The sequence below is a fragment of the Lissotriton helveticus genome, chromosome 2_2 (genome assembly GCF_964261635.1).
Source record: "Lissotriton helveticus chromosome 2_2, aLisHel1.1, whole genome shotgun sequence".
Taxonomy (NCBI): domain Eukaryota; kingdom Metazoa; phylum Chordata; class Amphibia; order Caudata; family Salamandridae; genus Lissotriton; species Lissotriton helveticus.
Window position 1 is genome coordinate 514656680 of NC_136060.1, and position 12325 is coordinate 514669004.

Here is a 12325-nt window from a genome sequence, read left to right on the forward strand (position 1 = left end):
TTACTATTGTTGGGATGTACAAGGTCTGTGCCCAAAACATATAGGAAGTTCCTGGATATAGCTATCTTACTGGCGAAGAGAAGCGTGGCATGTCGTTGGGGACGGGGTAGAGCCCCGAAATTCAAAGACTGGCTTAATGATGTCATATACTGTCAGGCGCAGAATGCGCTCTATGCCGAATCACAACCGCCCTCCTGCAGACAGAAAGACATTTGGGGACCGCTGACCATATATCTTAGTTCCCAAGGAACAAGCGATGGAGACTCTATGTGTAATGATATGTGCGGCGCTGTGGATTGGGGGGATGGTGACATCATCATATTAATATTGTAAAATGTCTGCTATTAGTCATCCTGTTGATGCATTGCTCTGTGTTATATCTGTCCAAGTATTGCATCTGTTTTACCGCTGGATCCCTATTCATGTGGAAAGCCTCAGTTGTTACCATGTTAGGTTCACTTTGCGTTTACCCGCCTCTGCCATGTATGGTTATATGGGCCGAATCATATACATGTGCCTGTCGATCTGCAATGATTCTCTTACTACTAAATGCTGTGATTTGCCATAATATAAATCAGTATTACCTTGTGTGGAACACATGCTGATATACCCTTGTAATGTTGTTGTTCTTTTTGAAAATGATAAAAAATAAAATTAAAAAAAATTAAAAGTTTGCCTCTGCTGATGGCTCAAAACAAGTAGCAGTAGAAAAACAAGCATTTGCAATGCAATAGGTCTCGCATTAGGAAAGTTTGAGCTATTGGTATTGTAAATGACAAATCTTTTATTTATGTTTTGTTTTTGAAAATAGCGAAATTAATAGCTTTGTCATTTACAATGCCAATAGTTATAACTTTCGCAAATGTGACACCTATAGCATTTGTAATGCAATATGTGTTGTATTTACGTGACTTTCATGTATTGATATAACAAATAACAATGACTTAATTTTTTTTTAGTAATTAATACTTAAATAAAAGTTATTGTAATTTATAATGGCAATAGCTTAAACTTTTGTAAATAACTTTTGTGAAGATTATGTTCAGTGTATTTTATTGTGAAGAAAATCCAAGAACAGAAGTGAAATATCTTTTTGTTACATTTGTAATAAAGCTTGAAACATTGAGAGAACATGTTTGAACCAGTTGTTGTTGAATTGTTGCACAGATTGATGCTGTGGTGGCGCTGATTGATGTGATGATGAACGAGTGATGCTGTGGCGTTCAGTGATGCTGTGGTAGCGCATAGTGATGTTGTGGTGCCCCTGAGTGATGCTGTGGTGGTGCTGAGTGATGCTTTATGTTATGCTATGTTTTGCTATCCTATGCTTTGATTTGTTATGCTATGCTGTGTTTTTATGCTAAGCTATGTTTTGTTTTGCTATGTTTTGTTACGCTATGCTATGTTTTGTTGTGTTTGGTATGCTATGCTATGTTTTGCTATGCTATTATATGTTTTGTTTTGCTATGCTATGTTTTGTTGTGTTTTGTTAAGCTATGCTATGTTTTGTTGTGTTTTGCTATGTTTTGTTATGCTATGTGTTGTTGTGTTTTGTTATGCTATCTTTTGTTTTGTTATGCTACGTTTTGTTATACTATGCTATGTTTTGCTATCCTATGCTTTGTTTTGCTATCCTATGCTTTGTTTTGTTATGCTATGCTATGTTTTGTTGTGTTTTGCTATGCTATGCTTTGTTATGCTATGCTATGCTTTGTTATGCTATGCTATGTTTTGCTATAATATGCTATGTTTTGTTATGTTTTATTATGCTATGCTGTGTTTTGTTATGCATGCTATGTTTTGTTATGCTATGCTGGTGAGGGTGTGTGAGGGTGAGTGAGGGTGTGTGAGGGTGAGTATGTGTGTGAGGCTAAGGGGGTGTGAGGGTGAGGATGTGTGAGGGTGTGTGAGTGTGAAAGGGTTGTGAAGGTGAGGGGGTGTGAGGGTGAGTGAGGGTGTGTGAGGGTGAGGGGGTGTGAGGGTGAGGGTGTGAGGGTGTGTGAGTGTGAGGATGAGGGGGTGTGAGGGTGAGGAGGTATGCGGGTGAGGAGGTATGCGGGTGAGGGGGTGTGAGGGTGAGCGTGAGGGGGTGTGAGGGTGAGGGTGTGTGAGGGTGAGCGTGTGTGAGGGTGAGTGAGGGTGTGTTAGGGAGAGGGTGTGTGAGGATGAGGGGGTGTGAGGGTGTGTGAGGGTGAGAGGGTTGTGAGGGTAAGGAGGTGTGAGGGTGAGGGTGTGTGTGAGGATGAGGGGGTGTGAGGGTGAGGGGGTGTGAGGGTGAGGGGGTGTGAGGGAGTGGGGGTCTGAGGGGGTGTGAGGGGGTGAGGGTGACGGTGGGTGAGGGTGTGTGAGGGTGAGGGCGAGTGAGGGTGAGTGGGGTGAGGGGGTATGTGAGGGTGAGGGGTGTGAGGTGTGGGGGTGTGAGGGTGTGGGGGTGAGAGGGTGTGGGGGTGAGAGGGTGTGGGGGTGAGAGGGTGTGGGGGTGAGAGGGTGAGGGTGAAGGGGTGTGAGGGTGAGGGTGACTGGGTGAGGGTGACGGGGTGAGGGTGTGTGAGGGTGAGGGGGTGTGAGGGTGATTGAGAGGGTGAGGTTGTGTGAGGGTTAGAGTGTGTGTGAGGAGGTGGGTGAGGGGGTGTGAGGATGTGGGGTGTGAGGGTGAGGGGTGTGAGGGTGAGTGGGTGGGTGAGGGTGTGGGGTTGTGAGGGTGAGGGGGTATGAGGGTGAGGGGGTGTGAGGGTAAGGGGATGTGAGGGTGACGGGTTGAGGTTGTGTGATGGTGTGAGGGTGAGGGGATGTGACGGTGTGAGGGTATGAGGGGGGTGAGGGTGTGTGAGGGTGAGGGGTGTGAGGGTGAGGGGGGTGTGAGGGTGAGGGGGGTGTGAGGGTGAGGGGGGTGTGAGGTTGAAAGGGTGTGTGAGAGGGTGTGTGAGGGTGAAAGGGTGAGTGAGGGTGAGAGGGTGAGTGAGGGTGTGTGAGGTGAGGATGTGTGAGGGTGAAGGGGTGTGAGGGTGAGGGGGTGTGTGAGGGTGAGAGGGTGAGGGGGTATCAGGGTGTGGGAGTGTGAGAGGGGGAGGGTGAGGGTGTGTGAGGGTGGTGAAGGTGGGTGAGGGTGGGTGAGAAGGTGTGTGAGGGTGAGAAGGTGTGTGAGGGTGAGAGGGTGTGTGAGGGTGAGAGGGTGTGTGAGAGGGTGGGTGAGAGGGTGAGTGAGGGTGAGGGGGTGTGAGGGTGAAGGTTATTACATCTTAGGTGTGGGGTGGGCATGGCTGGCCAGAGCAGGGCCCAGGGAGTGTTAGGCACACTCTTAAAGAGTGCAGGACTGTTTGGCTGGCCTTCCTGGGCCGGTCAAACAGTCCTGTGCATTTTGCAAGTTCCCCACCAGGTTGCATTACACAGCCTGGTAGGGAACATGCACAGCGTACCTGTCCCAGTCTGAGCACCAAACTACGTCGCTCAGGCCACTTACAAGGCTGCACTGGAGCATTGTAATTGGCCTGGGGATTTTGGGAGGCAGTGTGTCTCCTGTTGTGGCGTTGAAAAGACGTCGGAGGAGAGGCGGCGTCGGGCAGAACTCGGGTAAGTTTTTTTTTTTTTGTATTCCCCCTCCGCTCGTCCCACTTCCCCCGTTCAGTTGCACCTCTATTGCCCACTAATGTTCACTGCCTCCTATGAACATTAAGCTCTATATGGTACTGCAATCCGGGGGACACTAAACCACAACACTGCATGCAGGTTACTACTCAAAACTACTTACTATTCTACCTAATTCTAGGCGTATAGAGCTGTTTCCCATTGTCGCAGATGGATGTTTGGCTGCGAATCAATTTGCAGTGAGGCACTAGAGTGACATGCCAACATGGGGTTATAAAATAAAGGGAGAGTTGGGAAACATCGGAGAAATGCAATTTCCACTTTACCTGCTTTGAAAAAGAGGAATTCGTTGGCGGAGGGAAAAAGTAAAATTACAAACATTCGTAAAGGGAACTGTTTGTATATGTGCTCTACACCCACCGCGGGTTGCAGAGATGCGCTCTATTTTCCTAGAAATGCATGGACACGGTGCTGTTTTAGGATTGATGGGAGCGCTGTGTTTTCGTTGGTCACTGGTAGGTCCCACCACCAAGTCACAGTGAATAACCTGCTGAGTACATGAGGTGCAACACTTGTCAATGCAGTTACGCCATACAGGCGGCAGACTTCGATTTTTAAGCCATACATGACTTTATTTTAGCAGTCACCCATCTAAAATTGCATTTGCTTCCATTCAAGTTAATAGGGAAAATGAAATCCACGTATCTATTTTTTTTCAAATTCTACCTCGATCTGGTTGCATTTTTCTAATTTCTGCCATACCCGGGGGGAGCTGCAGCAGTAGCACACCGAGCAGGACGTATCACAGACTAACTAAAGCGAGGCAGTAAGAGCAGTATGGGCTTTGCATAAGCCTATGGACATATAAAATAAAAAAGACATTTACCGTAAACCTCTTGTGCTCGTCTGATGGCTCTGATCGTCCGGCGGCTGTTCCAGCGTATTTTATACACTCCGTTCGTCAACCATGAATTCTGTCCATTAAAACTTTGCATTTGGGGTTTTTTGAGACCCAGCTTACATTTCAAAACAAGAAAGCAGCCCGGGCTGGGCGGAAGTCAGGCAGCCCTCCTCGAGACAGAGGCGGGGCCTGACCAGAAGCAGGAAGTCGAGCGCGACCGGAGCTTCCCAGGAGGAAGGCTGCAATGGCTGGCGCAAGGCTCCGGAGCAGAGAGAGGAGAGCCCTGCGTGCAGCCGGCGTCCGCCCGGGAAGCCAAGGAGCGGAGTGCCAGTGTCCCTGTGCCCGTTGACGCCGGAGGGAGCAGCCCCGGAGCGGGACCTGGCTGGGCACGTTGTCTCCCCGGAAGAGTCCTGCGGAGGAGAAGTCCCGGTGAGTGGGGCTCCGTGCTTGCGTTTCTGGGGACAGGAGGTACTCGGGGCATGTTGAGGGCTGCGGGGGCCATGGTATTTGGAGTCCCCAGTGTGGGACTCCAACGATAGTGCCGGCATCGCTCCAGAGCCCATGAGGATCCCCAGGGGCACTGGCTCGAAAGCGAAACTGACGACGCGCACAGCAAGTAGCTAGGAGCGCGCTCCCGCGGTGAAAACTGGAAACGAAAAGCGCGTGGCACATTGCTGTCCACATTCCCAAATACGGGCAACATTAGTTGTCTTGCTGACAGCTTTAAATGCTTTCGCATTGAAAGCTAGGTCAGCTCGACCTAACCAGCTTGTGTTCAAAGACAGCGGTCACCATAAAGTCTTCAGATTTTCAGCGTCGCTGCTGAACTGAAAACAGGGGACAAGATTGTGCCGGACTCCATTGTGGACATTTCATAGAGGATTTTCCAAATTCTATGACGCAAGGTGTTGATGGCAATTGGTATATTGGTGTCCAATGGAAGGGTCTTAAGGCTTGTGGGAGTCAGGAGCCGCTCTGGTAGAGGATGGTGTATTCTCTTTGTACTCCATAGGCCCTTGGGTACACTGTCACCTGTAGATGCCTGGTCAGGGTTTCATCCTCTCTCTAACTGGTCCAAGGCTTCCAAGGAGCACAAGCACACCAACGTTCTACGACAGTGGGATACACAGGACACTACACAGATGTGCTCCATACTTCACTCATAAAGCCACCATCCAACACTTTAGTTTGTAAATTACTCCTTTCAGTAGGACTGTGGCTAATTTACACCTACCTGGCGGTGTCTCCAGAGCATCCAGCGCATGCCAGTAGACCATGATCGACCCATCGGACTCGTACATCTATGGAAGTCGAAAAACAAGTGCTTTTAAAGTGAGAACTGTACCAAAAGCAGAGGGATCTTCAGGATGGAACAACTGAGAAGGAAGAGCAAGCAATCGCATTCTGCACCAACCGTAGAAGCCGTACACACCGAACGACATTATTTCATTCTATAACAGACCTACCTCCCTTCCATGTAAACACAGTGCCAGGCAGTACTCTGCCCACAGCCTCAAGAAACTTACCTAGCGAAAGCCAATAATATTGATGAGTCAACTTTTGAAAGAAGAGGCCAGTCCTCAAACACCTGAAACATGTACAGTCCATAGCTGCCATGGTTTCAGATTGCTGTGTGTGACATTTTCATAATTTCAGTGTAATTATGAGGGACATTTTGACTAAGAGTCACACCTTCTTGCGCGCAAAATCAAGCAATGAAGATGAGGGAAACATATAAATATCATAACTGAGCAACAAGAAACTCCAAGAAGATCTTGAAACTGCTGCAAAGCACAAGAAATGAAAGGGCGCTAACCTAGTGCCCCTGTAACCTGATCGTACTGTTAAACAAATGTATAACCATGATATTAAACATTGAACAAGTCTTTCAGGGGCAGTACTTTATTCAAGTTCTGAGCAGTGTTGGACTTGGCCCTTCTGGCAGGTTCACCTCTAAACTTTTTGCTTTTAATGGTGAGCTGGTGATGGTGATTTTTGGGTTCTGCGCACTTTCACTGTGTCCCAGTGGAAAGTGCGTGCGCACTCTGAGTGCGTGGAGTAAGGTTGGCCTGCCCTCCCATAGGAATGCATGGGGAATGTATGTGTCCCTGGTAGTTCCTGATGCGTGGGGTGTGCAGGATCGAGTCTGGTATGTGCGGACTCGTGTGATTGAATGCTGCGAAATGATGTATGCGGCGTGTATGTGTCTAGTGTGGAAGTGCCACTTCTAGACATGGCTGTGCATGTGCTGTAAAGGTGCTGGCGTGTGATTGGCTGGAGCTGGCTGGGATGCCAGGCTCCATGAGTCATGATGGGTCTGCCCGGTGGTGAGTGTGGAGATTAGCATGCTGATGGCTGGGGAGGAGTGCACCTGGGTCCTGAATAGGGCTGGCCTTTCCCCCACACAATGCTGGCTCCGCCCCCTGTGGTGCGTCTAATCACCCTAGCCCTGCCAGTGAATAGAGTGAGGGGCTGAGCACATCAAGAGTGCTCACCAACCAGCTGCGACTGGTTTCTCCCCTCACCCTGTGCCAGAACAAAGGAATCCTGTGTATAAAGGAGGGGATGTGTCCCCTTACAATGTGTTCTCTTCCAGGATCCTGTCTGAGGGGGGCTGTTGCGGTTGCTGGGCGCCAGGAGGACCGCCACTTGGACTGCCTCCCTGCCTGGAGGCCCAGTGAGCTGGCTCTGGGCCCAGCCTTGCCCCCCATGCCTGCCTAAAAGAAACTTTGCTGGAACTTTATTTAACTTCTAGCGCTTGGGAGCGCTGCATTTCTGCCCTAGCGCTGAGAGCGCTTCACTTTTACCCCTAGCGCCTGGGAGCGCTTTATTTTACTTATTGCGCGTGAGAGCTCTTTGGTTGACAAGCCGGTGCCCACCCGGCATTTGCTGAATTTGTTATGTTCTTTATTAATTTACGAGTGCCCACCTCGATTTAGTAGTACTTCAGGAAAGCCGGTGCCCACCCGGCACTTGCTGCTTCTACCTTTGACACCGCCGGCCCGGAGATCCTCGAGAAGGCGATGCGCTCGCCTCCCCACAAAGGGCCGCACTGCCATTGGCGGCCCTCAGTTCAGGAAGCCAGGCACCAGACGCCCGGATGTGGGCGGGGCTCCGAGGCGACCCGGAAGCTGCGCGGTCACCCTATCACTGGGCGGCCCCAGAGGGTGAGACCCGCCTCCCAGGACGTCCCGGTGAAGCGCGGGAGAGCCCCTGACTGCCGGGGGCCCAGAAGCGAGAGAAGAGCGGCTGGGAGTGCAGGCGGGGCTCCGGTGGAGAAGGAGAGCCCCGCGCTGCTCGAAAAGAAGCACCGGCCCAAACAGCAGCGGAGGAGGAGCCCCCGCCCCATGTTCCGGTGAGTGGTGCCCGTGGTGTGCTTGTAGGGAGAGGGGGGCGCCGGGGCACATGGCCGGTGCCCGTCTCCCCCCCCCCCCCAGTTGGCAGCATAGTGTGCAGAGCCTGCGAGGCCCCACAGCACCCGGGGGCATTGTTGATTTAGAGCCCTGAGAAGGGCATTGGTTATCGTGAGTCCACAAGAGACTCCCACTACCAGGGGGCATTTGTATTTACGAGCCGACGAGGGTCGAGGCGGCATCTCTGTGTTTCTGAGTCCCTGCCGAGGGACTCCAACGACGGTGCCAGAATTGTTGAAGAGCCAGAGAGGCTAAAAGTGCTGATCCCCGACAGTGGTCCATGTGGCCCTGTCTTGTACATATCCCCTGTAAATTCTGCCCGTGCCTGTTGGCACATTGTAAAGTGTGTGTTTTTATCTAATGTGTTTTGGTGTAATACAAAGGCTATTTTTATACATAACCTTGTGTGGAGTTTCCTTTGTGGTGGGCCTTGGGTGTTGTTGCTGGGGTGTGTGCGCAAACACTTAACTCACATTGCCTCCAAGTTTAGCCTTACTGCTCGTGCTACGTTACCAAGGGGGTGAGCAGGGGTTATCTTGGCGTGTAACTCCCTTGCCCTGATGTGGAAGTGGTGGTCTCTGACTGACTTTGGCGCAAGCCCTGGCCAGCCAGGGATCCCATTTCTAACAAGCACGTACCAAGGCAGGCGCAGTTAAATGCAAAAAGACTTACTGGATGCAGCAAATTGTCATTTGCATTATAAAATCAACAATATACTTTTAAAGCCCATGTGTACATAATGTTTCGTCCAAGTACACCACTTGCCTAACTTGACAAACTTTAAATACGCACGCACTTTACCCTGGGACACAGTAGTAAAGTGCACAGAAACCAAAAATCACTAACACCAGGTCATAATGAAAAGCAAAAAGTTCAGGGGTGAACCTGCCAGAAGGGCCAAGTCCAACACACAGTAACGTATGGATACACAGACGTGAAACGAGTTGGGGAGAGATGCACAGTAACTGATATAAACTTAGTGAAACAGTAAATACTGAATGCATTGAACAAATTCACAGTTGAACTATCGACCTGGAAACAGATAATGGTCAACACAGCTGAGAAACAGTACAACCCCAACCCCGCGCACCCCATCCAGCTCCTACTCCTAACTTGCACTCGTCATTTGGTCTGTTATGCCCAAGATCAAACACCATAGACCAGCACATGAGAAAGGCAGCTGATACAGCAGGGTTTGTCGTTCATCCCATCAAGTCTTTCTTCCACTGCAGAGGGCAGACAGGCAGCAGGCCTTACCTGGATTCCCTTCTGGGAGGTGAGCACCAGCAGGACTCGATAGGGCAGGACGCACCAGGACGCCTGTAAGAGAAGGGAGAGGGTCAGCAACCTGAAGGGTGGAGAGGGTCAGCACACTGAAGGGGTGAGGGGGAGCACACTGAAGGGGTGACCCCCACTCTGCATCAAGAGATAAACACAGAACGGTGCAAGGCATGGAGATTTCACTCCGCCTTGACATTTAATCGAGGAATAATAAATTAACCCTTCCACAGTCGCATCAGGAGAAACAATATTAAGAATGATCCAAGAATTCACCAGCAGGAGAAAGAGAACGGACATGCGGCACCAGAGGCTTGATGGCATGGAAAGGATCTGGCCAACCCTATCTCCAGCCCCCCTTCTCTCAATCCGATTAGTGAGTTCTTGGTCTGATGGCGCACGCTCACAAGGGACCTATTCATATACCATAGATGTACCTACTACTGACAGCAGAGTGCTTTAAAGAGGACAACCGTCTCGCGGCAGCGTGATATACTCTATGCAGGAGAGGATGAAATGCAGGGCCTGGCTGAGGCCTGATCCCAAATAGATGGATATGACGGGGAGGAGGTGGGAACACGCAGCTGGCACTGTACTAGAAAGCACAGTGGGTGTTGTACATTACATTCCATTTAAGGCACAGGGATGTGAAGCAATCAGATGCTGGTGCACATTACTTTTAATCAAGAGCTGAGGAGGGGGTTTGAACCCCTGCATCCAGGTGAGCAGATCAGCCTCTCGACCACGTCTTATTTCAATGGAAAGCAGGGAGTCCCTGCCTGTGGGACAGAGGAGGTACTCGAAGGCCTGAGTCTGCCTGGCCTGACGACAACGGAGAGGTGAAACGACCACCAGCCACAGACCTTTTCTCCAAGTAGCTGTATCCTCCAGGAGCCTCCAATGTGCCCACCCTGTGACTCTACCAACCTCTGCGGCACCCACCCCGTGACCCTACCAACCTCCAGGGGCACCCACCCCGTGACCCTACCAACCTCCAGGGGCACCCACCCCGTGATCCTACCAGCCTCCAGTGCACCCACCCCGTGACCCTACCAGCCTCTGGGTCCCCCACCCCGTGATCCTACCAGCCTCCAGTGCACCCACCCCGTGATCCTACCAACCTCCAGTGCACCCACCCCGTGATCCTACCAGCCTCCAGGGGCACCCATCCATGATCCTACCAACCTCTGGGTCCCCCACCCCGTGACCCTACCAACCTCCAGTGCACCCACCCCGTGATCCTACCAGCCTCCAGGGGCACCCATCCCGTGACCCTACCAGCCTCTGGGGCACCCACCCCGTGACCCTACCAGCCTCTGGGGCACCCACCCCGTGACCCTACCAGCCTCTGGGGCACCCACCCCGTGACCCTACCAGCCTCTGGGGCACCCCTTGCCCCTGGAGCCGCACACTACAGCTGCCTGGTTTGATCACAGCATAGTAACAGGTAGCTTGTACATCTTTCACGTTTGTTATGAAAACTGCATCATTTCTCACAGACAGTGGCCTTTCAGAGGCTCTGCCTGTTTGTGTTCATTAACCTGGCTGACATTGCTCCTGTCAATCAATCAATCATATCATTTGTAAAGCGCACTACTCGCCTGTGTGGGTCTCAAGGCGCTGGAGTGGGGAATGCTGCTACTGCTCGAAGAGCCAGGTCTTGAGGAGTTTTCTGAAGGTCAGCAGGTCTTGGGTCTGCCGTAGGTGGATGTAGGTGGAGTAGTGTGGCTCACTGGTTAGAGGCGGTAGACCCGAGAGCAGAAGTCGGCCCGGGACCAGGGTTCGATTCCCGACGCAGGCAGGGTCATGGACCAGGGTCAGCGGACTCGATAATTCTCGCTTCGGTGCTTACTCTAATCAGGGGTTCCACTCGGCAACTCTGGGCATTAGCTTGCCTCATCTCCACAATGGCCCCACCAATTCCAGGGATGCCTGGCTCCACCTTGGGGACTCCCAGCAAGGGACCATCCCACAGGGAAAGCCAGGACGGGTTCCCCAGAGTTATACAGCGCCGGGACGCCCCGTTGCTGGGGCAGCTGTGCGCTTTACAAGTATACTACATTTACATTTACATGTGGAGGGTGTTCCAGGTGATGGCGGCGAGGTGGGAGAACGATCTGCTGCCGGAGGTTGCTCTTCTGAAGCGGGGGACTGTGGCGAGGGCGAGGTCGGCGAAGCGGAGCTGGTGGGTGGGGGTGTAGAAGCTGAGTCATCTGTTGAGGTACGTTGGTCCAGTGTTGTGGAGTGCTTTGTGTGTGTGGGTGAGGAGCTAACATCTGAACTCTTTCCTTGGCCTGCTCCACCTGCGCTGCAAGAGGACACCGAAACAGAGAGCTGGGACCATAATTCAGAGATGGATGGGACCCAAAGAATCTGTCCAGTGTCTCATGCTTCGTCGGTCGCATCAAGACACGAGCACCGACTCTCCCAGGTTCTACAAAGTTGCAAAGCAAACCGGAGCTGAGATCTTAACCTGATCTCCTGCTGGAACGAGCCAGCCTTTGAGCCGCAAACCTGAACTGGTGTTGTGCTGAGATACGAGGTCCTTGTCAAGAATCAGCATCCAGTGGAATTAGTGAGAAATCCTACAATCTCAGGAATAAAGGCCAAATGTGAAGCAGAACCCACTGGTGGAATCCGCTCCATGCCATTTTCTGTATAAGTAAGGAAATTCAGCCTCTGGGGTCTCCTGTCAATTTAGCCCTTCCTCCATAAACCGAGGCGCAGACGAGCCTTCACATAAATGTGGGCTTCACAAATAATGTAAAACAATACCTAGCCACCCAACTCCAAGTCAGGCCCCTATGGTTATTCTTCTACTCTGAACCCGGCAGTACCTGGCTCACCCTCATCAGAGATCTCTGGCCATGGCAGTACCCGACACACCCTCGCCAGGGCTCTCTGGCTATGGCAGTACTTGGCAAACCCTAGTCAGGGCTCCCGGCCATGGCAGTACCTGGTACACCGTCAGGACTCCCTGGCCATGGCAGTACCTGGCACACCCTCGCCATGGCAGTACCTGGCACATCGTCGTTCTGGCTCCCTGGCCATGGTAGTACCTGGCACGCCCTCGCCAGGGCTCCCTGGCCATGGCAGTACCTGGCACACCGTCGTTCTGGCTCCATGGCAGTACCTGGCACGCCCTCGC

The 12325-nt window shown here is 51.6% G+C and overlaps 2 protein-coding genes across 3 annotated transcripts in view; one reads left to right on the top strand and one right to left on the bottom strand.

Moving 5' to 3' along the window:
- The window catches only part of C2_2H2orf81 (chromosome 2_2 C2orf81 homolog), a 312984-nt gene that overhangs the window by 147109 nt on the left and 153550 nt on the right, over positions 1-12325 (top strand). The gene's annotated exons all lie outside the window — the stretch shown is intronic.
- The window catches only part of WDR54 (WD repeat domain 54), an 82047-nt gene that overhangs the window by 45537 nt on the left and 24185 nt on the right, over positions 1-12325 (bottom strand). For both annotated transcript variants that reach the window (XM_078678802.1, XM_078678801.1), the window contains exons 3-4: positions 9157-9219; positions 5721-5787 (exon numbers count right to left, since the gene is read on the bottom strand). In XM_078678802.1, coding sequence (XP_078534928.1) covers positions 5721-5787; positions 9157-9219 — 130 coding nt within the window. The remainder of the gene's footprint in view (positions 1-5720; positions 5788-9156; positions 9220-12325) is intronic.